This window comes from Rana temporaria, chromosome 5 (assembly GCF_905171775.1).
Source record: "Rana temporaria chromosome 5, aRanTem1.1, whole genome shotgun sequence".
Classification (NCBI taxonomy): Eukaryota; Metazoa; Chordata; class Amphibia; order Anura; family Ranidae; genus Rana; species Rana temporaria.
The window spans coordinates 106,289,233-106,315,119 of record NC_053493.1 but is presented as its reverse complement, the minus strand read 5'-3'; the positions used below and the strand labels follow the sequence as shown (position 1 = coordinate 106,315,119).

General features: G+C 42.8%; 1 protein-coding gene across 2 annotated transcripts in view; it reads left to right on the top strand.

Annotated features, from left to right (window-relative positions):
- The first annotated feature begins 12,662 nt into the window (after positions 1-12,662).
- Positions 12,663-25,887, top strand: part of SGO1 (shugoshin 1) — a 28,611-nt gene continuing 15,386 nt past the window's right edge. The window contains exons 1-6 of one of the 2 annotated variants that reach the window (XM_040352984.1): positions 12,663-12,818; positions 19,723-19,879; positions 19,977-20,173; positions 21,077-21,178; positions 23,895-23,953; positions 25,556-25,686. In XM_040352984.1, the coding sequence (XP_040208918.1) occupies positions 19,738-19,879; positions 19,977-20,173; positions 21,077-21,178; positions 23,895-23,953; positions 25,556-25,686 (631 nt within the window). In that variant the 5' untranslated portion in view covers positions 12,663-12,818; positions 19,723-19,737. Of the gene's footprint in view, positions 12,819-19,722; positions 19,880-19,976; positions 20,174-21,076; positions 21,179-23,894; positions 23,954-25,555; positions 25,696-25,887 lie in introns of both variants that reach the window. The other variant, XM_040352983.1, reaches the window with a different exon arrangement.

The window sequence follows — 25,887 nt, the reverse complement described above, 5'->3', positions numbered from 1 at the left end:
ATAAATATCACACAATTTTCATATCTGAAACATTATTTTTAGCTCGTAAAGTAATTGCCCAGAGATGGATGCAGGATTTGCCCCCTACTCTACGGATGTGGAAAAAGGCTGTTAATGACACTTTACCATTTAAGAAACTGATCTATACACACAGGGGCTCCACACAGAAGTATTCCAAGGTTTGGGACAGATGGCTAGAGGATGGAGAAACGTGTGTCTGATTGTGCCATATCTGGGGATTGTTCCATATTAAAATGCTCCTCTTGAACATGTGAATGTAGGACCCGTGGTATCTAAGTAACCAAAGAATGAGCATGCATTTCACCTTTTGACACTGTATTTTTATTGTCAAATGTATTTGACCTGTCTTGTAATATGTGCCTTAAATAAATAAAGTTGGTTTTTCCAAGTAAAAAAAGAAAGGTAGACCCCCAAATTGGAGGTCACACAGCAGAGGCGTCTCTAGGCTTTGTGTGGCCATAGGCAAATCTGAGACATGAGGCCCCCATTCACATCCATAATGGGAAAAATAATTCAAGCGATAAAAATTAACTGTATAAATTGCATATATTAAGAGTTTTAAATTCTATGAACTATGAATTCACCATTTATAGAATTTTCTCTAACCAATTCTTTAGGTATGTTAGGCGGCCGCAATGCCCCGTGTGGGGGCGAGGCCTAAGGCGACTGCCTAATTTGCCTAATTAGAGAGCCACCTCTGCTGCTGACTGTAGACCTGCCTGTAACTGAAGTAAATCTTTACAGCAACAGTAGGCTGCTTGTAACCTGAAACACAACCCCTGGTTTACAGTGCTGCTCTATCTGGCAGCAAATATTGGGCTATTACTGTTGCTGGCTCATATTTCCTCAATCCTCCTACCCCCAAGCTGTTAAAGGGGTTGTAAAGGAAAACAATTTTTTTCCCTAAATACCTTACTTTACCTTAGTGCAGTCCTCCTTCACTTACCTCATCCTTCCATTTTGTTTTTAAATGTCCTTATTTCTTCTGAGAGATCCTCACTTCCTGTTCTTCTGTCTGTAACTACACACCGTAATGCGAGGCTTTCTCCCTGTGTGGAGAAAGCCTCTTGAGGGGGGAGGGGGAGAGCAGGAGGGTCATGACACTCTCTACGTTGCAGATAGAGAAAGGAGCTGTGTGTTAGTGGGCGTCCTGACACTCCTGCTCGCCCCCTCCCCGCTCAAGAGGCTTTCTCCACACCATGGAGATAAAGTTGTTAGCATAACATTTCACCACAGCATCAGGGAGGCTTTTTTTTTACTTAACTTTATTTCTTCATCGCATAGGGGACAAAAAAGTCCCCTATGTGCTGATTTTTTGGTGACATAATCTCTATAATGAGACACCTGGGTTCTAAAAGACCCCCTGTGCTCCACTGAATGCAATGCACATCATACTTTATTACATTATTTTTCCAGCATTGATGGCCAATGAAAAATGTCAATGGGGACCCAGGAGTGACGACATACACATCACTTCCGGGTCAGGAAAAAGAAGGGGAGGAGAACGGACGTATGTTTGCACTCCCCTCTACCCTGCAGCACCCGCTATGCTGGTACTGGGCACGCAGATGGGCAAGCAGAGTATGGGATACATAGCAGAGCACTTTACAGGGGTCTGTGAAAGCATTAGGGCGGCAACGCAGCTGCCCAAATGCTTCCATCCGACAAGTAAAACCCTGTTGCATGCAGCAAAGCTAAATGTTAAAGTGGTTGTAAACCCTTACCACTTTCACCTACAGGTAAGCCTAGATTAAGGCTTACCTGTAGGTGCTGGAAATATCTCCTAAACCTACATGGTTTAGGAGATATTTACAAATCGCCGTGCAGCTGGCTCTGATAGACACTTCCACAGCCAACCAGCTGGCGTTATTCAGATGGCAGGCACTCGCCAGGGGGCGGCAGCGGCAGTGGGCGGCAGCTGCGACAATACATAGATTCATGCAATGCATGAATCTATGTATTGTTTTTCAGTGACGGTGCAGGCGCGAGAGGGGGCGGCGCTGCGCCCTCTATGGACACACCGCCACTGCTTGGGAGTGACGTCACGCGACTCCGGCCAATCACAGAGCCGAAGTTCGGAAGAGGGGTGAAGAATGGAAGCTCGCTGCTAGCAAGGAAGACAGGGTCATCACGGGCTTCGCCTGCAGGTAAGTGTCACATAATGAGTAACTATGCAATGCACAAGCCAACATTAGTTTGACATGTCTAGTTCTGTCCCTTTAATCCCGGAACCTTGTGGAATTGGGCTTTAATTGCAAAATTGAAACAAATACAGCAACACCCTCAGAAAAAAAAAATGGATTTGGATTTTCACAGGATTGGAGCAGGAGAGAATTTAGTTTTACCTTCTCGAAAGTCAGTATGATCTCCTTGGGTCACATTAGACCAGGAGTAGGCAACCTTTTAAATGTTTTCAAAGAGATTGAGCATGCTGATTTTATGACAATTTTTTTTAAACTACATTAGTAGTGAGAAATTAATATCCTGCACTCTCAAGCCTCAGATCAGCCCCAATTCATGCACCTTCACACCTCAGATTACTGCCCCCCCCTGAAAATCTGTTTTACCACTGTACCCCCCTGCTCATCTGCCCCACCACTGTAACCCCCTGCACATCTGCTCCACCACTGTGCATTTGCCTCACCATTGTACTACCCTGCACATCTGCCCCACCACTAACCCCCTGCACATCTTCCCCACTACTGTACATCTGCCCCACCACTGTACCCTCCTGCTCATCTGCCCCACCACTGTACCCTCCTGCTCATCTGCCCCACCACTGTACCCCCCTGCTCATCTGCTCCACCACTGTAACCCCCTATACATCTGCTCCACCACTGTACCACCCTGCTCTTCTGCCCCACCACTGTAACCCCCTGTACATCTGCCCCACCACTGTACCACATGCTCTTCTGCCCCACCACTGTAACCCCCTGCTCATCTTCCCCACCAATGTTCCCCCTTTCTCATCTGCCCAACCACTGTACCTCCATGCACATCTGCTCCACCACTGAACCATCTTCTCATCTGTCCTAACACTGAACTTATCTGCTCATCTACCCAATCACTGTAACCCCCTTTCATATCTGCCCCACAACTTTACCTCCTGCACATCTGTCCAACCTCTGTTCCCCCTGCTCATGTGTGCCACTGATGTACCTCCTTTCTCCTCTGCACCCCTCTGCCCCACCGCTGTAACCCCCTGCTCATCTGTCCCACCAATGTACCTCCTTTCTCCTCTGCCTCAACACTGAATCCACTCTGCTCATTGTTGTAATATTAATATATATGTGTAGGTATTTAAAATATTGTGTTATATGTATGGCATGGTATATATGTGTTACATACAGGCATTCAAGATTACACATCAATGGGTATTTGCTGACCAAAGGGGTTAGTGGCCAAACACATATCAAAGGGACAGCTGAAGACCGTTAGATGTGTTAATCTTGTCCAAGACTACCTAGGTGTGTGAGGTATGGCCTGCCTCAAAGGGTAAATTGCTTACATACATAAGGAAGTATTTATTGATGGTAATTAGACTTGAGGGGGTACTTATTCAGGGAAACATTTGGTAGACCTGGAAGAACCCCTCCCTCCAGTGTGAGACCAGTATTTTTGAGACATTCAAGCTGGCATTCAGTTAGTCTTGGCACAGGTCTAGAGATGAGACTTTGAATTATATGCTCTGTTGGATTTTGTATTGTCTGTGGACTTTGGAATTTATTCTGTATTGGAAGTTAAAATAAAATGCATTCTCTGGAGAGCCTGTGTGTTGCTGCGGAACAACACATTTATAGTCATCATACTAACATCTAAATGTCAATTATTTAACCGGACTCCACTATTGGACATTGAGATCACTACATTGGATCTTATGGTTCTGTGTTGGACACTTTTATATCACTACATTGGTGCCGTGACCCGGATTCAAACCAGGGTTGCTGTGGATGTTGGTATACCATTGTGGTGGAATTATGGACTGAATGGTACAGACAACAGCTCTATTAAAGGCAATAAGGGGTCGGCCTACAGCACATTACGAAAGCAAATTGTTGCTGGCAATCAACAAATTCAGAATATTGAAGGTTTGATGTTAAAGGAACCAAGTGGCCTGATTGGTGGATTAATGATTGAAGGTGTCAAATGCAAGGAAATAGTTTGAAGCACAGAATTTTTACTGCCGTATCCAAACCTTTTTGACCTTGAAAGCGACTGCTGATACATTAATGGTTCTTCTTACTATAAAGATGGAAGTAGAATTTCAGGATTTGCTGGTGTTTGTGTAAAAGCATATTTTGAAAATGAAAACTTTGAGCCTGGAGATGAGAGAATCCTGGACTTATGTAGATTGGACCTCCCAAAACATACCAAGCTTTACTTTCAGTGAGATGGTGAGAGATGTGATGAAGTCAGAATGGACGATGAAATCAGCTTGTTTTTGCACAATATTCAAGATCGTGATGTGATTAAAAAAAAAAGAAAAAAAAGAGAGAGAGAGCAATCTTTGAAATGAGGCCTAACAGCTATACGGGCCACGGATGTTTACTGAATCCTTTTTCAGTCATGGTCTAAAGTTATATTATCTAATAACTGTTTTATGGGGATATTTTAGAGGTTGGTGAAGAGAGATGTAACCAGTCTCAACTTAATATTTCATATGAGCCATTGTAAAGCATACAGTACCTCAAACCATAATGATGTTTGTTGTTTGAATTATGAGTCAATTCTAGTAGTTAGAACCGACTCAAGTGGGGGAATATGTTGTAATATTAATATATATGTGCAGGTATTTAAAATATTGTGTTATATGTATGGCATGGTATATATGTGTTACAGGCATTCAAGATTACACATCAAAGGGTGTTTGCTGACCAAAGGGGTTAGTGGCCAAACACATATTAAAGGGACAGCTGAAGACCCTTAGATGTGTTAATCTTGTCCGAGTGTGAGGTATGGCCTGCCTCAAAGGGTACATTTCTTACATACATAAGGAAGTATTTATTGATGGTAATTAGACTTGAGGGGGTATTCATTCAGGGAAACATTTGGTAGACCTGAAAGAACCCCTCCCTCCAGTGTGAGACCAGTATTTTTTAAACATTCAAGCTGGCATTCAGTTAGCCTTGGCACAGGTCTAGAGAAGAGACTTTGAATTATATGCTCTGTTGGATTTTGTATTGTCTGTAGACTTTGGACTTTATTCTGTATTGGAAGTTAAAATAACATGCATTCTCTGGAGAGCCTGTGTGTTGCTGCGGAACAACAAATTTATAGTCATCATACTAACATCTAAATATCAATTATCTAACCAGACTCCACTATTGGACATTGAGATCACTACATTGGATCTTATGGTTCTGTGTTGGACACTTTTATATCACTACACTCATCTTTCCCACTAATGTAACCCACTTTCTCATCTGCCCCACCAATGTACCACCTGCACATCTGTCTCACTTATGTACCCCCCTGCTCTTCTGCCCCACCTCTGTTCCCCCTGCTCTCCTGCCCCACCACTGTCCCCCCTGCTCTCCTGCCCCACCACTGTAACCCCCTGCTTATCTGCCCCACCAATACACCTTCTTTCACATCTGCCCCACTGCTATACCCCCTGCTTTTCTGCCCCAACACTGAACCCCCTGCTCATCTGGCCCATCACTGTACCCCCCTGCTCTTCTGTCCCACTGCTGAACCTCCTTCTCATCTCTTCCACCACTGTACCTCCTTGCACATCTTCCCCACCGCTGTACCCTCCTGCTCTTCTGTTCCACCTCTGAATCCCTCCTACTTATTTTCCCCACCGTTGTACCCTCCTGCTCATCTGCTCCACCGCTATACCCTCTTCTCATCTATGATATGCGTGATATGCAGAGTGGTTAAAGGAAGCAGAGATTGAGACACATCTACCTGTCCTGGCACACTCATCCTGCTGATCCACCTCTCACATCCAGCCCACATGCTTGTATGGGATGTCACATACAAGCATTTGAAATGGATGCACAATGATGAGCTCAGGTCAGGGGCATTTTCTGAAAGCAGTGGGCCTGTGTGCAGGATCATATCCGGTGAATGCCTAATGTACCTCCAGCCACAGAATACAAAGTTGTTTGCTGTCAGGTGAACGCCTGTGGCCGTGGGCTAATTTTTGGGACCTGTACTAGCCCACACTTACTTCTGTATCCAGTGAATGCCCAATGTACCACCAGCCACAGAATACAAAGTTGTTTGCTGTCAGGTGAACGCCTGTGGGCTAATTTTTGGGGCCTGTAATGGCCGACACTTACTTCTGTATCCGGTGAATGCCTAATGTACCACCAGCCACAGAATACAAAGTTGTTTGCTTTCAGGTGAACGCCTGTGGGCTAATTTTTGGGGCTTATAATGGCCGACACTTACTTCTGTATCCGTTTTTTCGCTTAATACTTCTGGTAGGTCAGTGTCCATGTTATAGGACTATTTGTGCACAGCTAGTAAGTATTTTGTGGCTACAAATATGACCTGCTGGTTTTTAATGTTTGCCTGCCATTAAAGTCAATGGGGCCCGTCGCAAACTTGCGGTTCGCGAACATTTGAGAAATTTTGCGATTAGCGTACGTGAACCGCCCCGTCAGATGTTCCTCCATCACTACAGAGCATATAATACAGTGTATTGAATTGGTTAAAGGGAACCCTATGACAGAATGGAAAAAAAACAGTGTGGGGTCCCTCCCAAATCCATACCAGGGTCTTCGGATCTGAAATAGATTTTAAGGGGAAGTCCATGCCAAACAAAAAAAAATCAGTGCAGCCCCCCCAAATCCATACCAGACCCTTTGGGTCTGGCATAAATTTAAAAGGTGAAAAGGGGAAAATACTGCGCTGATCTAAATATCAAGTGAGCAGCCACACAAGCAATATGACAAAAATTGAAAATAAAATAGTGAAACAATATGCAGCGCTAAAAATTCTTATAAAGAACAAATTATGCATCAATGTGATGATAACACAATAACCTGTGAGTGAGTGTCCATTTGAAACAACCAGCACAAAAAGAAAAACACAAAGGAAAAAGTCCATCAATATGGGGTGTATGACCACATCCTCATCTTTGGAAAAACTTTCTGCACGGTAGAATCGAAAATAGATGGAATACTCTTACCAGATGTCGTGGATCTGCTTGTCAGCGACAGCAGATCATAAAGGCATGTAAGGGATCGGCTCGGCTCTGCTCGGCTGGGTGTTGGTACAATGGTAGACTCACCACGGGGTATCCTGTTGAATGGTTGTAGGCCTGGACTGGAACCTCACCGTAGGTGTACTCGCTCCAACTCGAATCCGTGGACAGGAACCAAGAGTCCGATTCCTTAAACGCCAACTGGTGATGCGAACAGTGGTGTCCACTGATGCAAGGTGCACACTGGTATGGAGTTTTGAAAAAACTTTGTATCCAAGCAAGTCATGCAGGGAAGAGAAAGAAAACAATGCTCCGGATGGTGCAGGTAAAAGAGGATAGGTTTTATTGAAATAAAACCAATGACATAAAAGTGATCACTTCAGTAAAAAATTGAGTAAAAGCAATATGGGGTGCAGGTATAGCAAGCCCGACGCGTTTCGTCCAAGTGGACTTCAACTGGGGCATCGATGCCCCAGTTGAAGTCCACTTGGACGAAACGCGTCGGGCTTGCTATACCTGCACCCCATATTGCTTTTACTCAATTTTTTACTGAAGTGATCACTTTTATGTCATTGGTTTTATTTCAATAAAACCTATCCTCTTTTACCTGCACCATCCGGAGCATTGTTTTCTTTCTCTTCCCTGCATGACTTGCTTGGATACAAAGTTTTTTCAAAACTCCATACCAGTGTGCACCTTGCATCAGTGGACACCACTGTTCGCATCACCAGTTGGCGTTTAAGGAATCGGACTCTTGGTTCCTGTCCACGGATTCGAGTTGGAGCGAGTACACCTACGGTGAGGTTCCAGTCCAGGCCTACAACCATTCAACAGGATACCCCGTGGTGAGTCTACCATTGTACCAACATCCAGCCGAGCAGAGCCGAGCCGATCCCTTACATGCCTTTATGATCTGCTGTCGCTGACAAGCAGATCCACGACATCTGGTAAGAGTATTCCATCTATTTTCGATTCTACCGTGCAGAAAGTTTTTCCAAAGATGAGGATGTGGTCATACACCCCATATTGATGGACTTTTTCCTTTGTGTTTTTCTTTTTGTGCTGGTTGTTTCAAATGGACACTCACTCACAGGTTATTGTGTTATCATCACATTGATGCATAATTTGTTCTTTATAAGAATTTTTAGCGCTGCATATTGTTTCACTAATAAATTTAAAAGGGAACTCCACTGCAATTATTTTTTAAATGGCATGGGGTCGCCCCCAAAATCCATATCAGACCCTTATCCGAGCATGCAGAATTACTATTTGGAGCTAACTGAACGTCTAGAGGTTTGAAACCCGGACCACATCCCACAATAGAGGAGAAACTGGAAAAAATGCCCCAGGGATTGTATGGACAAGATACTCATACATGAGACGCATACTTACTAATTAAAGCGGGGGTTCACCCTATTAAAAAAAAAAAAAAAAAATGTTTATTCTAGCATTACATTCGGCATCGTAGCGCGAGCTACAGTATGCCGGTCTTACATTTTTTATCCCCGTACTCACTGTGCTATTGTACATTGAAGATTCCGGGGAATGGGCGTTCCTATGGTGAGAGAAGGTGATTGACGGCCGGCCCTGGCACGTCACGCTTCTCCGGAAATAGCCGAAATAGGCTTGGCTCTTCACGGCGCCTGCGCATAGCCTGTGCGCAGGCGCCGTGAAGAGCCGAGACCTACTCCGGCTGTCTTCGGGGAGCGTGACGTGCCAGAGCCGGCCGTCAATCATCCTCCCTCTCCATAGGCACGCCCATTCCCCGCGGGAGTCGGAATCTTCAATGTGCAATAGCATAGTGAGTACGGGGATAAAAAATGTAAGACCGGCATACTGTAGCTCACGCTACGATGCCGAATGTAATGCTAGACTGATGTGAAGGAGGGTGAACCACCGCTTTAAACCCTTGCCCATACAATCTAACTTCAAATTTCCAATTTCTCCATATCCGAGCATGCAGCCTGGCAGGCCAGGAAAGGGAGGGGATGAGCGAACACCCCCCCCCCCTTATGAACCATACCAGGCCACTTGCATTCAACATGGGGAGGGTGCTTTGGGGTTCCGCGATGTACATCCATCTTTAATCACGCTGCCCAAAAAATGTAAAAAGCTTTGCTTCCATGGGAGGCCTCCCGGGAACTACTGTCTCTTGGATTTAACAGCTGTTATATAGGAATGGGCGGGGCCATCCAGTGACATAACCGAATGATCCTGCCCCTGAGACATTATGTGACGTCAGAGGGGGCAGTGTCATCCAGTTACATCAGCGGGTGGTCTCTCCTTTGCCTATATAAAAGCTATCAAAGCGAAGAGATAGCAGTTATCGGGAGGCCTCCCATGAAGGCGGAGCTTTTTTCTGTTTTTTCTATTTTTAGGGTCTGTCGGGCAGCATGATTGACGATGGATTTACATTGCGGGACACTTTTTTTTATACAATGTACCCGATACCTGTTCACATAGGGGGGATCTGAGGGCCCCCTTGTTAACCACTTGAAGAGGGATATCTTTGTTATGGCAGCAGCTAGCTGCCATAAACCTGGTATCCTCTTCTTCAGTGAGCAGTCTGGTTTCCGATAATTGTGGTCTCTGCAGCAGATTCGGCGCAAGATCACTTTTATCGGCGGCAGGAGAGGGCCCCCCCCCACCGCTCTCCGGTGCCCTCCGCCACTTACCGGAGCCGTCGGTAGTGGCGGAGGCAATCGGATCCTTTTTCCTCTGTGGTATGGAGACGAGTGAGGGGAAGATGGCCCCCACTTCTCTCCATACCATTGCAGGGCGGAAGCGGCGTCAAAGCGCCACTTCCGCCCATAGCTCTTAAAGCGACATTTGTTTTATTGCATTTTAGTGTAAATCAGTGGGGGAGATTGTGGCTATTACAGTGGGGGAAATGTATGTGGCTATTACAGTGGGGGAGATTGTGGATATTACTGTGGGGGAGATTGTAACTATTACAGTGGGGGAGATTGTGGATATTACTGTGGGGGAGATTGTGGATATTACAGTGGGGGTGATTGTGGATATTACAGTGGGGGAGATATCTGTGGATATTACAGTGGGGGAGATTGTGGATATTACAGTGGGGGTGATTGTAGATATTACAGTGGGGGAGATGTCTGTGGATATTACAGTGGGGAGATGTCTGTGGATATTACAGTGGGGAGATTGTGGATATTACAGTGGGGGAGATTGTGGATATTACAGTGGGGGTGATTGTGGATATTACAGTGGGGGAGATTGTGGATATTACAGTGGGGGTGATTGTAGATATTACAGTGGGGGTGATTGTAGATATTACAGTGGGGGAGATGTCTGTTGATATTACAGTGGGGGAGATGTCTGTGGATATTACAGTGGGGACTTTATATGGTGCTGATCCGAAAAATGTATGTGCGTTATAATTAATCGAAATTAGTCGATTAATCTATTAAAAAAATCGATTAATCACACCCGAAAATTTGAATCAGTAACAGCAATAATAAAATGCACTATTTATCTTTCTAAAAGTGTTTCCTGGTCCTAAGCCTTTCATCCAATTTCTAAATTGTTGCATTTGTAAACTTCAAAAGCCAATATAAATAGTAGTGGTTAAAAAAAGCACCTTTTTGTAGGGACGTACTAAACTGCATATTTGGATGATGGGATGATTGGATTATTGGCTGCAATACTGAGAACTCTCACTAGATGTCAGTGCACTTTATACACGTATTTATGGTAATGATTCTGTTGTTATGTTATTCTTTCCTGCCGTGCATGATACAATGTTGCAAGAAGCAGTTGCTAAAGTTTAACTGTTCACTTGCTGTTTTTTAAGCAGCTGTACAACAGGATCATAGTAAATTATACTGAATTAAAGCGGGGGTTCACCCCAAAAAAAATGTTTAACATTACATTTAGGCGAGTTGTGATAATGACATTAGGCAGTTTTTTTTTTAAATCCTTGCCGTACATACCGTTTTATGTACATTTTCACCGCGGCTTCCGGGTATGTAATCTGCGGGACTGGGCGTTCCTAATTGATTAAATTACAAAAAGAAAAAATACCACGCTATCTAATAGAAAATAATGGAGCAGCTAACACAGCAAAAGAGATCAAAAATTGCTAGAAATACATATGTGGAAAAATGTAGCGCTAACAGTGAGTATATTGTGATAAAACAATCTAAAATATATTAAACAACACCACAAGTGAACTAATGGTATTGGTATCAATTAAAGTCCATAAATCCTTGACTGGATGAATGAATTGAAATCCAACCAATGTCAGAAATAATGTGTTGGAAAAACATTCAATGACTAAATAAGTGAACAGAATCCGACGGTGAGAAGTAAAAAATCCACCACCACTTATGACAAGGGGCTTACCGGATGGATTGGACCCAGAAGGGCATATACCCACTGGGCCAATCAAGCTTTGTTATAGATGATACACTGGGAAGGGTACACCATAAACGTCTCACGATCTGGTATTATTGATAAAGACCTCAGGCAGACAGTTCAGGAGTGGTTCACACCAAGCAGTGGTATACAGCAAATCCCAAGGAGGGCATATCAATTATTCAACCGATGAGTATGAAAAAGAAGAAAGTGGAGCGCACATAGCATAATTCCGTATAAAAAACAAGATTTATTATAAAAGAGAGTAACTCACATTTTGCAATGGTAAAACGAGCTCACAAAATTAGGGTAGCAGAAACAACAGCAGTCCATCCCGACATGTTTCATTACAAAGAGAACTTCATTCTTTGTAACAAAACATGTCGGGATGGACTGCTGTTGTTCCTGCTACCCATTATTTCTGACATTGGTTGGATTTCAATTCATTCATCCAGTCAAGGATTTATGGACTTTAATTGATACCAATACCATTAGTTCACTTGTGGTGTTGTTTAATATATTTTAGATTGTTTTATCACAATATACTCACTGTTAGCGCTACACTTTTCCACATATCTTCCTAATTGATTGACATGCTTCCGACCGGCGCATACAGCGCGTCACGAGTTGCTGAAAGAATCATTACCATATATACGTGTATAAAGTGCACTGACATCTAGTGAGAGTTCTCAGTATTGCAGCCAATAATCCAATCATCCCATCATCCCAATATGCAGTTTAGTACGTCCCCTTTTTGTATAATTCTCCTTTAAGGGGGCGTGGCATGGTATGTGTCTTATACCTACATACTTTTGCTAATAGGTAACCCTCATTCCCATCTCAAAAAGTTGGGAAGTATGATATAGGTTTAACCAACAACAATTGTGCACACAGTGTGCATCCTAAACAAATGCAAAACATATATATATTGAAGATTTCTAAGTAACCTTAAAGACAAAAAAAAAGAAAATTTTTGTGAAAGCTGCAATAATTGTTCCAGCACCGATAAGATTAAAAAGGCGACCTAAAACATATAGTCTTGCGCCCTCACTATTCCCAAAACAAAGATGGCCGCGTCATCCCCATCCTCACAATAACATCCGCCTCAATGTAGTCGGAAATTCCGGTCACATGGCATCGCTCACCTAGCCAATCGCGGCATACGGCGCCACACGTTCAAACTGACGCCCAATTGTACTGGCTGCGGTGTTGACTGTACGAGGTAGCCGGGATTGTGGATTTACGGGGAGCGGGTGAGGCGGAGGTAAGTGGAGTGAGGGGGAGCCGTGCTGTGTACACCGGTGACATGTTGTAGGAGAGGCCGGAGGCCGCACTGCGCACAGGCCCGATACTGATAGGAACGTGTATACAGCAACGCTCCGGCTGTACTGTTTACTTAGAATGCTATGAGTGACTTCACACCGGGCTTCTGCTTCCAGCACAGCTCCGGAGACCTGGGACAGTTCGGGGGGTTGCCTTGTCAGTCGGGGTTCATGTATTACATGGGGGATTAAGTATGATGGCTGCTGGCCGTCCACTTCCTATGGATCGGTCTTGTCACCACCTGTTTCAGCATCCTTACATCCTGGGACTTGTAGTTCTACAGATGTACGGAGCTGCAAGCTTTGAAATTGGAGCTCACTTATTAACTAGTTCCGGTCCAGGCCAACTCTGACATTTCTCTCATGCATGTAGAATTTAGCATTTTTTTAGGCTATAAAATTAGATGCCGTACCCCCCCCCCCCCCCACGCGCACACACCACCTCCAGGGATTGCGGGATGTATTGTCGCAAAATGTGGGATGCGCTCGCTATCCCTTAACTTTCAATGGCACCCGCAATCAAAGTGTGATTTTTATTTTTCTCTTGAAAAATTGTGCGCGCCTGTCGGCTAAACGAAGCTCCGAAACATCTGTTGGGCGACGGGTGTCCTGTGACTTTGTGTGCGTGATTTAAAAAAAAAAAGTAACGGGATCACGAGTGCGTTGCGTGTCTTGCAACGAATCAGTCCGTGATCCGGAACACCTTGGCGTGAGCAGTGTCTTATGCCTCGTACGCACCATCTGAAATTCGGACGACAGATGCCTGTATAATACAGGTATTTGCTCCCACTTCCGGGCATAGCTGGCCACAGTATCCGCAGATATCTACGCCATGTCTGGCTCCTCCTCCGTCCCCCCCAGCACTCTTTTGGGAGACGCACAGGTCTCAGAAGACAGCAGGGACCCTTCAGATCGCGCACCGTGACACATGCGCATTAGGGAACTTCCTGATTCCCTTACCAAAGATGGCAGCAGCACCCGAGAGCCGAGGGACAGATCAGCTTCCAGTGCCGACATCGCGGGCTCCCTGGACAGGTAAGTGTCTACATTTTAAAAGTCATCACCTGCAGTATTTTGGCGGAACACCGCTTTAAATGTGCTTTTTACATTTTTTATTTTGTTATCTCAACTATTGCTCTTACAACGTCCATTGTGATAGCATAGCCATGACAGGTCATCTTTATGGAGAGATCTGAGGTCTATGGAACCCCATACCTCTCCTCTGGCCTCCAAGCATTTAACGGCTTATTTACATCAGACTTGAAGTGACAAAATCCTCACTGCTTCCAGTTTATGACATCACACAGTGGGAGGGACAATGTCCGCTCCTCTCACGGTGTCTGGGGAAACCAATGGTGCTGGTTGCATCTTTACCGGGCTCCCAGATGGTAAGGGAGAGAGAACCTCCCTTCTGCTGCCTGTAAAAGTGATCCAGTGGCTGTATAGTTGTATGGATCACTTTTATTTAACCACTTCCCGACAGCCGCACGACTATATACAGCTGCAGGGTGGTTCTACTTCTCTGGGGCGCCGTGTTTTTACGGCCACCCCTTTCAGCGTTCTGCTGTGCTGGCTGTGTCCCTTGGACACAGCCAATCACAGATCGCCGTGAATGGCCAATCGGAGTGGCCGTTTGCTAGGCGGTCTGTGCGGCCAATGAGAGATGATCTCATATGAGATCATTTCTCATTGCCGGCTCTCACAGACAGCGGTGCTGTCAGGGAGAGAGGAGACCAATCTGTGTCTCTTGTACATAGAGACACAGATCGGTCACCCCCCCTTCCCCCACAGTTAGAACACTTTATAGGGAATACATTTAACCCCTTCCTCACCCCCTAGTGTTAACCCCTTCCCTGCCAGTCACATTTATACAGTAATTAGTGCATATTCATAGCACTGATCGCAGTATAAATGTGAATGGTGCCAAAAATGTGTCAAGTGTCTGCCATAATGTTGCAGTCGCAATAAAAATTGCAGATCGCCGCCATTAATAGTAAAAAAAAAAAAAATAATAAAAAATAATAATTCTGTCCCTTATTTTGTAGGCGCTATAACTTTTTTTTACTAAAAATATGTAGAATACGTATCAGCCTAGACTGAGGATATTTTTTTTTTTTAAATTGAGCTATTTATTATAGCAACAGGTAAAAAAATGTTTTTTTTTTTTTTTTTTTTTTAAATTGTCGCTCTATTTTTTTATAGCGCAAAAACAAAACACCGCAGAGGTGATCAAATACCACCAAAAGAAAGCTATATTTGTGGGGAAAAAAGGACGTCAATTTTGTTTGGGAGCCACGTCGCACGACCGCGCAATTGTCAGTTAAAGTGACGCAGTGCCGAATCGCAAAAAGTCCTCTGGGCAGGAAGGGGGTTTAAGTGCCCAGTAAGGAAGTGGTTAAAGTGGTTCTAAAGCCTGAACATTTTTTACCTTAAATTGAATGTAAACCCCCAAATATACCCAGTGAAGTGAACAGCCTCAGATGATACAGAGATGAAACAAATCTCCCTACATAAGCTTTACATGTATATCTTCTGTCTTCAGCTTGATATAGTCTTTAGAATTCTTACATCAGATAATAATTTTCACTTTCTCATTCTGCACTGTTAGAGAAATCTTGGATTACACTGGGAGCAGCTGATTGGAGGCAAGGCACCCCCTCCTCATTGGTAGAAGAATGAAAATGCTTTCACAGCTCTATTAGACGGGAGATTGGCTGCTAATCTATTTATAGCAACCTCTCCGCCACACACACTTCTGTCTCCCATCTCTGAGAAAGTGTGAGAAGTTATCAGGCTGATAACGGCTACGGAGCTAGAGACAGCCACGGGACATAGTGCTGTGGAGAAAGATAACAAAACACTGCAGATATATGTGCCCATCTCAGATTTCATGAATTGGGTTTACATCCACTTTAATACCTTCCTTGCATTAAGGTATACAATGTTTAGGTGTCGTCATTCCCCTTTTACTTATCTGAGCTCTCATTCTATCCAGTGCAATGCAAGTCTGCAGCTCTTTTCTCTCTTCACTTCTGGGTCTCGCTGGCTTTGCTGGGGCATTGGGAGTGGGGGGGGCGGCTCCCAGTGCTGTAGCAGTGATCTTGGTATAACCACTGGCCCCTTATAAACAGACAGGAAGTGGTTAAAGGAGAATTAAAAAAAAAAAAAAAAATCTGTTATCCAAACAAAAGCAGGTCATATAAACAAATTTGTAATTCATGTGATTGAAGTGAGTTTCCAAGTACAGTTGAAGGCTAGAGTAAGGGAGGACTATAACCCCTGACTGGTGTTTGTCATCTGTGTTATACAGGGGAGATTTCCCTTCACTTCCTATCCCATTGTCAAAACTACACATGTAGGAAGAAAGTGAAGGATTCTCTGGTTGTCACCATAACTAGTGTCCCCATGGGAAGATTACCTTCTGTTATTGTTTTGGCGACCATTTAAAATTTGGGATTTTCTTTCACTTTGGTGATCGGCCATCAAGACAAACGAAGAGAGAATGGGGATACAGGCAGCAATGATTGATGTTCTAATCCCTCTCCACTCTTATCCTAAACGGAAAATAAAATGGAAAATTGTACCTCATACTTACTGGAAATAAACCTGGAAACAGAGTGAACATAGCTTTGGGTTTGGACGCGGCTCACAACACGGGGTCCAGTGAGTCCCGGTTCATTTTGCGGGACAAATCCGGCCTGAAACAGAGCAAAAGACGCACAGGACCCTTGTCCAATCCGCTTCACGGACGCCATGGAGATGTGAGAGCCGGGCACACTCTCCTGTCATGCGAATTTGATGTTGGAGAAACCCACATCCAATTTGCACTAGTGTGAACTCAGTCTTATGCGGCGTACACACGGTCGGAATTTCCGTCAGCAAATGTTCGATGTGAGCTTTTTTCGACCGTGTGTACGCTCCATCGGACATTTGCTGTCGGAATTTCCGACAACAAATGTTTGAGAGCTGGTTCTCAATTTTTCGACAACAAAAGTTCTTGTCGGAAAATTCCGATCATCTGTAACCAATTCTGGTGCGCAAAAATCCTACACATGCTCGGAATCATTGAACTTCATTTTGCTCGGCTCGTCGTACGTGTTTTACGTCACCACGTTCTTGACGTTCGAAATTTCCAACAACATTTGTGTGACTGTGTGTATGCAAAAAAAGAAGTTTGAGACAACAATCCGTCTAAAAAAATCCACGGTTGTCCGATCGTCTGTATGTGGCATACATCTTATTTGAGCTGTCAGGCACACTGGTCGCACGTTCCTTATTTCTGTAGTACTGCTTATAAACGGAACTCCGGAGGGAGGTTAAAGTGTTACTAAACCCAGCAATATGAAAACAATTCATCCGCCCCCCACAGTGCACACAGCTTCTAAATCATCTTTTATATCAAAATACTGCCGCTATACTTTTTTTTTTCTCATCTGTATATCCCGTATGTCCTGTGGTAAACTGCAGGGTCCCAGCAGTTCCGAGTGTTCATGTTGGAGATTTCGCTCTACTCTGACGAAATTTTCTATGCATCAGTGAACCCCTCACCCATGGGCTGGCCAGCGCTGATTGGCGCTGTGCCAATGACCTGCTCAGTTCACAAATAATAATAATAATAATAAAAAAAAACTTGACTTTAAAAAAACAACGTTCACACAACAAAGCATGATATAATGTATAATAGCGAGATGTAGGGCGGAAACAACTAATCGATTATGAAATTAATCGATTACAATTTTCATAATCGATTAATCGGCCAGTAACTGGGTTAAAAAAAACTAAAATTAGCCCTTTATAGTACAAAAAGAGCAAATTTCTACTGTAAATATTCCTTTCACTGTCCCACAGTAAAAAAATGAACCCCTTACAGTAGTGATTATTCGCTCCTTTTGTAATTATTTTAGTTTTTTTAACCCCATTATGTTACTAAACATCTCAGGCCTGGGGGTCACACCTCTGTTTTTTGGTGCTTTTTTGCAGAAACGCACTACAGCTCGTTTACATGTTTTCCTATGGGACACGTTCACATCCATGATTTTTTTTCAGCTGCTGCGTATTTGGAAAGGGCAAGGAGTTTTTAACGCAAAACGGTGCTATTTTGTTTTTTTTTGGTTCAATATACTTCAATGGAGAAGCTGCAGAAAAGCATGTAATGTGTTTTTGTGGCAATTTGTGTTCTGTAATCTGCTGAACAACAAATTGGGCCAAAAAAAATAAAAATGCAATTTTTTTTAAGGCTATTATCCGATTAATCGAAACAATAATTGGCCAACTAATCGATTATGAAAATAATCGTTAGTTGCAGCCCTAGCGAGATGTATTAACATGTATCGTGTGCAAAACAACTGAGCATGTACAGGATGCCTTCCCCAAGATAGACAGTGCAGGAGGGAAGCATCTGTGTGTACAGGATAAACAGCCTTTTTACACAATGCAGAGAATTAACCTCTTCCAGAATGAGTATAACAAGTCAGCTATTCTGCATATACAGACTGATTTTACTGTTGTGGGTTTAGTAACACTTTAAAGGGGGTTATAAAGGTACGATTTTTTTATTTTATTTTTTATTCCTAAATAGCTTCCTTTACCTTAGTGCAGTCCTCCTTCGCTTACCTCATCCTTCCATTTTGCTTTTAAATGTCCTTATTTCTTCTGAGAAATCCTCACTTCCTGTTCTTCTGTAACTCCACACAGTAATGCCAGGCTTTCTCCCTGGTGTGGAGTGTCGTGCTCGCCCCCTCCCTTGGACTACAGGAGAGTCAGGACGCTCTCTACGTTGCAGATAAAGGAGCTGTGTGTTAGTGGGCATCCTGACTCTCCTGTAGTCCAAGATAGGGGAAGAGCACGACACTCCACACCAGGGAGAAAGCCTTGCATTACTGTGTGGAGTTACAGACAGAAGAACAGGAAGTGAGGATTTCTCAGAAGAAATAAGGACACTTAAAAGCAAAATGGAAGGATGAGGTAAGTGAAGGAGGACTGCACTAAGGTAAAGGAAGCTATTTAGGAATAAAAAATTGTACCTTTACAACCCCTTTAAGGTTGTTTTAAAGCAAGCATATGTCCAGTGCGCCACTGTGCCTGTTAGAGGGGTGGGTTCCCTCCAGGCTCCCCTTCCCTCTGCCCATCCATTATAATGCGTGCGCTTCCACTGCGGAGGCTCTCAAAATTTTGAGTTAGGACTACAGATAATACTGGGGTGCCTTGATGGGTCTCTGTAGCTTATGCATGTATTTTGCAAATGTGTTCAAACTATACCCTGTTTTTAAAGAGGAAGTCAACTCTGATGGGGTCTACTTCCTGTCTCCCTGCAAAGGTAAAGCATAGTAGCCCATTATGTGACACTTGCCTGCAGTAGAAGCCAGCGATGTCGCCGTCATCCTCCATGGCAGCAAGCGTCAATCTTCACCCCTCTTCTTCCAGTGGCTGCAAACTCTGGCTTGACAGCTGCCTTTAACGGCATGACCCCGGGTTGAAACGGCACAGCGCGCCCTTTAAAAACGGCGCATGCGCAGAAGGCGGCGTTGCTTGGGGAAATTGCAAAAATCTCTTGAGACCGTGTAGCTCTTGAAGATGCTGCAAGAACCTACAGGTAAGCCTTAATCTAGACTTGCCTGTAGGTGTAACTTCCACCAGAGGGTTTACAGCCCCTTTAATGCATACTGTTAGACAGGATAATTTGGTTGCAGGCTGGTTGGTCAGTTAAGCTTGCAATTTCTTTGGTTTTGTATGCATTGCCCTTCCATGTGCTCCTTGCTGCAAAGGCCATTTATAGGTGAGGTCAGTGCCCATTTGTTAAGTTATGCTTTAAATACTTTTGCAATAATGTCCCTTTTCCATTTACAGTGTGCCAAGAAAACCATGGCAAGGGAAAGGTGTTTAAAAAAATCCTTTCAGGATAGCCTTGAAGATATAAAGGAGCGCATGAAAGAAAAGAGAACCCAAAAACTAGCAAAGGTTACATCAGTTAGTAAGGCATTATCTTCAAAAGTCAAGATCATCGGTAAGATATATTTATATTATTTTTATTTTTTCCCCCCAAATAGTTTATGCATTAACACTTGGTGTACATGCTGTTTAATGTCTCCTACTTTCTTCAGCCAATACTTCTATAACTGTAAAGAGCTATCAGGCCAATAACCAAGCTTTGGCTCTGGCTGTAGAAGCTGAAAAGTTAAAGACCAGACAAGCTCAAGATCTCATCCTTCATTTGAAAAGAGAGCAGCAGAGGATGATGTTTGAAATCTTTCTTTTGAGAAGAAAGCTAAACCTTCAACAGGGAAGCACTCAATCTGAGGTGAGTGAAATCATTTGAATTGTGAATAATGAATATCCCTAAATTGCAACTCTTGTCTCCCCCCCCCCCCCTCCCCCTTTCCTTAAGCCCTGCTTTGAAGATGCACCTAAATCATTATGGCTGGTGCGTAGTCATGGAGGACGGCAGACCACCTCACTCTACACTGGACATACTTTATGGTGTGTCAGGTGCTTGGTATCTGCTGCATACTGTGTATTCATCGACTGGTCCTTACAGTGCCTTGAAAAAGTATTCATACTCTTGAAACTTTCCACATGAACTTGCACAATTGGTGGCTGACTAAATACTTTTTTGCCCCACTGTGTGTGTGTGTGTGTGTGTGTGTGTGTGTGTGTGTGTATATATATATATATATTTTACACTGTAACTGCTAACTTTTTTTAATAAGGACACTTGCCTATCCTGGGAGCCCGTGATGTCGGGGGCGCCCCCTAAGGCTGATCCGTCTATCGGCTGGGGTGCAGGCGCCTCAAGTGCAGGCGCCTCAATTGTAACTAAGGGAAACCGGCAGTGGAGCCTTCAGGCTTCATGGCCGATTTCCTACTTTGCATGTGCGAGTCGCACTGTGCTATCTGAATGGCAGCATTGTCTTCTGACACACATACAGTCCCAGAAGGCAGCGGGGGGAGCAAGAGGAAATTACGTCCTGAGCCTCTGCCGAGGTAGGACAGGAGTACACTCAGTACTTCATAAAAGGTAAAACAAAAAAATAATTATCCAAAAACGAGCAGTGTGGAGGGGTGGTCTTTATTTTAAGATAAAGTTGTAAAAGTGCGTGGAACTCTGCTTTTTACATTTAGTTTTTTGTTATTAATATGGTAAACGGTGAATGATGCCATGTTTATTACTACAAAATCACAATGAATTATTCTTATGTTCCAGGCAAAGTTGGCATCCTTGAAAGAAATAATTGCCAAAGTCACGCACAACTTGCTAGAGACTGCCAACCTTCTTGGCCCTGCACATGCATTGTGTTCAAGTGATGTGAGTTTTTTTTTTTTTTTTTTTGCACTGTTACTTGCTTTGTGACCTGACCAGGAAGGTTTATGTGCCATCATAATTCGTCCACATAGTGGGTTATGCAAGTCATCCCTATTTCTCGGTGGCCAACTGTGCATCCAGAGCTATGACCTTTATACTGTAAAGTAACTTAGTCCTAATTTCAATCTAGTTCAGGCTAGTTGTCTATTATAATGTATGGTAAGCATTATTTCTGTTGTATGGAATTTTTAAGGGAGAAAAGATTGTATATCCAAACCTGATGTTATGAGATGGGTTTAAAAAAACAGATCCCCCCAACTTCATTTTGTAACTCGAACAAAAATAGAGGGGGATCTTCCTATAGGGACATTAGAAAAAAAGTTTTGCAATTGTACGAATTCTGTGGCCTGGTGGGTGGCATTCTCCGCTGCCTTTTTTTTTTTTTTTTTTTTTTAACTCGCAGCAGTATACAGTTTTTTTTTTTTTTTTTTTTTTTTTTTTTTTTTTTGCTATTTCAAATACATTTTAGCACTGCTTGGCACAATGATTATAGACCTTGTAAATAAGTATTCTTGCTAAACTATTTCCCTGATGTCTATGGTGTGAACTATCCTCATTTTAAATCTACTAAATTGTAATGAGTTTTGTTACTCTTGTATAATTTGCCTATGTGTAACTGTGTGGTGTTTGTAGGTTGTCTTAACTGTTTTTTTTTTTTTTTTTTTTTTTTTTGTGAATGGGGGGGTGGAATTGGATAATCTTATTATAAAAAAAAAAGTTAAAACTATTTCCACATGACAAACTCGCAGGGCAGGTCTTAAAGGAGTTGTAAAACCCTCAGGGTTTTTCACCTTTAATGCATTCTATGCATTAGAGTGAAAAACCTACTGTGCTGCAGCTGCTCCCCCAGAGCCCCCCCTTTTTTTCTTACCTGAGCCCGATCATTCCACCGTTGAGGACGAGCAGAGCAGCTTCAGACGCTGTCTTGGGTCTTCATTAGAGTGATGGCAGCAGCCATTGGCTCCTGCTGTTAATCAAATCCAGTGACACGGGAGGGGCAGAGTCTGTCTGTCAATAGATGCAGCAGCAGGACTTGGGAGCCTGCCTGCCCCCATGGAAAGTGGCTCTTCATGAGGGCACTCAATGAGGAGGCGCCAGGAGGGCTGCCGGGGACCCCAGAAAAGGAGGATCAGGGCCACTCTGTGCAAAACTCTTAGGCATGTTGGTTAAAAAAAAATAAAGGGCTATTACAAGCACTTTAATGCTGACTGGTGGCTAAATAGAAGTAATGTGAGTTCCATTAGGGTTGAAAGCTGGGGTGTGCAAAATCTGGTGCATCTCATCTGGTGCAAACCCATCCGCTTCCAAATGTATCTTATTTTTTTTTTAACTTTAATTGATCAAGCTGAAGTTGGAGGCTGCCTGGCTACCATGCACTCTTCAGTATTAGTAATGCCTTGTGCACATGAGATTATATTACAAATGATTGTTCTTACACTTTCTGCATGCTAATCTCCTCAAAAATGAAGAGGTTACGAAAGTTCTTGTACAACCGAACAAAAATTCAGAAGTGAATATTGTATTTACTGACACATTTTACTGATTAAACAAATACCGTATCATCAAATCTTTTCATGCTTGTCCCATCGGATAATATCAGATGAACTGTCGTTTTTCCGCTCTGTACGAACGATCAGTTTTATCGGAACATTGTTTTTGAAAGCAGTATTTTTTTTTGTGATCATTTGTATGGCCCAATAATCAAGATCTTTACATTTTAGGTGGAGGGTATTCTATTGTGCAGTAAATGGATTTCAGCCCTGGTTCACACTGGGTACGATTTGGAATGATTTGAGATGCGATTTGACATGTCAAATCGCATCTCAAATCGGCGGCAATTGTCGGCAATGGCACTGTCCTAATCAGTGCGACGCCGCATCTGCGATTTCAAAAAGTAGTTCCTGTACTACTTTTTGCGATTTCGGGCCGCGATTTACATTAAATTGCGGCCGAAATCGTGGCCGCGAAATCTTTCGATTTTGAATTCGCAGCAGTGTGAACCTAGGCTAAAGGTTTTCGCTCTAATTTATTTTGCAAGTGAAGATTATGTATTATGGTCTATGGTCTATAAAATTAAGTTTAATGCCTCATGGTACAGCACAATGATGTATCCCTCACAAGGCATATCATGGAATGAACACAAGTCCTACACAACATAGGCCGTCTGGATGGTATTTAAAAGTCTTGAGTGGAACAATATTATATGCCAAAGTACCATGGCATCGATGTGTGTGTGTATGTATATGATCTCACAAGGTACAGTTCTTTGCAATGACTGTTTTTTGCTATACATCTCTCATTTAAAGTCAAATATCGGATATTATGTATTAAACGCATACAAGTAATACTGTGTTTTATATCCTATGTGCTCACTCTATATTGTGATTGCCCTCATTTAAAGTCCCCCTGACCAAAATGTGTCAGTCGCACTGCTTTGGCGTAGCACTAGTGGAAACATAGCCTGAGGCTATAGTGTGACTTTGATGCGACTGAGTTATTTTTAAAGTTGCATAGATGGGGACGGTGCTATTGAAGTGACTGGGGAAATAGATGGATCTAGATTTTATTTTATTTATTTATTTTTTTTTTTTATTCTCCATCATGAAGTGGGGATTTTCTTATTTATTTTTCTCGCTATATATTTGTCTTTTTATGCTAGTGTTCAACGGGTGCTGCTCCTGCCATGGAGGGACGTTCTGGTCAGACAAGTAGTGGCTTGTGAGTTTTATCTATATTTTTTTATCGTGTGTGTGTGTGTGTGTGTGTGTGTGTGTATATATGTATAGATATATACATTTTGAGTCTGTATATTCTATTTTGCTTGACAGTTAGATTAAAGGGTAAGAACACTTCTAGTTTGGCTGTCTCTTGCCTTGATCCTTTAAGTCACTGACCCAGAACAAATAGATCTTAAGTGAAATGGGACCCTCTCTTGGAAGATACAGTAAAACTTTGGATTGCAAGCATAATTTGTTCCAGAAACATGTTTGTAATCCAAAGCACTTGTATTTTAAAGCAAATTTCCCCATAATAAATAATGGAAACTCAAATGGTTCATTCCACAACCATTTATTCATAGGTCCTTCAGTTTATAGTCCATATAAAAACTTTATAGCAATGTGACCAGGTTGTGTAACCATAAAATATCCATCCACAAATGGCAGCCTCCACAAGGGGATTAGCAAAATCCAGCAGTAGCTACAGGGCATTAAAGAGGCGCCTCTAAGTGTAGTAATATAAGTTGCTAAATGTTGTACCTTCATTAAATGTAACCATATTGCTACACTTGGAGGTGCCTCTCTTTTTATTTTGCTCAGTTGTGACATGATGCTACCTGTGTATTAAGATATTGCTTGTATATCAAATCAAAATGTATTTAAAAATGCAGCTTGTCTTGCAAAACGCTCTCAAACCAAGGTTTTTACTGTATACATTTTGAGGCTATAGGCACCCTTGCATACCAGGAAGTACACCAAGTATTCTGAGGATCTATTTTCCTGGGCACTGCTAATGCACTATTATCTGTCTGCTGATCTGGGGAGCTCCGGCCTCTGATGCATTGGAGTTCTGTAGTCCATCAGGGGTTAACTGGGCAGGACTGACAACAGTGCTTGGGATTTCAATGGGGCAGAAGCTGTGTCAGCTGAGACCAACAAGTTGGGAGCACATACACTTGTATTTTTCATATGCAAGGATGTTTGATCATGGATCATGTTTGATCCACTTTTATAATGCAGTATATAATCCTGTAGCCTGATGAATCGAGCCCAGTGTGCAGTTTACATAGCAGAAGGTGGTAATGCTTTTAACAGCACAAAGAAAATCTGTATTTCTTTAAATATAGCTGAATAACCGGCTTCAGTAATCCTTTTGCTGAAGCCTATGGGGTTGATTTACTAAAGGCAAATAGACTGCACTTTGTAATTGCGGTTGCACCACTTTTCCCTAGAGCTTACTGAATGTGGTGAAGCTCTTTTGATTTGCATCATCCTATTGTGTGCAAGCAAAATTGCTGTTTATATTTACTTGCACCTGATTGGGTATCCTTTACAAAGTGAAGCGTTGCCACATTCACTAAGCTCTGGGGAAAATGAGTTTTAACTGCACTTAAAGTGCAGTCTATTCAGCTTTAGTAAATCAACCTTGTTTCTACATTCCCTGCTATGTACATGTTCATTTTGCTGTATAATACGTGTGTGTGTGTGTGTGTGTGTGTGTGTGTGTGTGTTTTTTTTTTTATCCATCCATCTATTCTCTATCCTGAAAATGGGCTTGATTTATATCCCAAAATGTGTAACCTTTATCTTCTGTTTTACCTAGGGTGCAGACGTGTGTACCACCTCCAGATGTAAAAAATGTTAGGAGTGTGGACAGCTGCTCGAGCGCTGAGACAAGAAATCCCAAAGATGGTTCTTTGAAAACCTCCTCCAGTAATGGGCCTGCATCTAGAGGCAAGCGTGGTAAATGCAGTTGAAAAATATCTATAAAATATTCCCTTCGATGTGCCATATAAAACCAGCAGAGATGAGGGAAGAAAATGTACACTAAAGCTTTAAAACCCAACTCCAGAAAATGCAAAAAAATAATACAAAACAACTTAGACTTAAATTTTTATTTAGTCTAGGTCAGCCCTCAAAATTTGCTCGCATTTT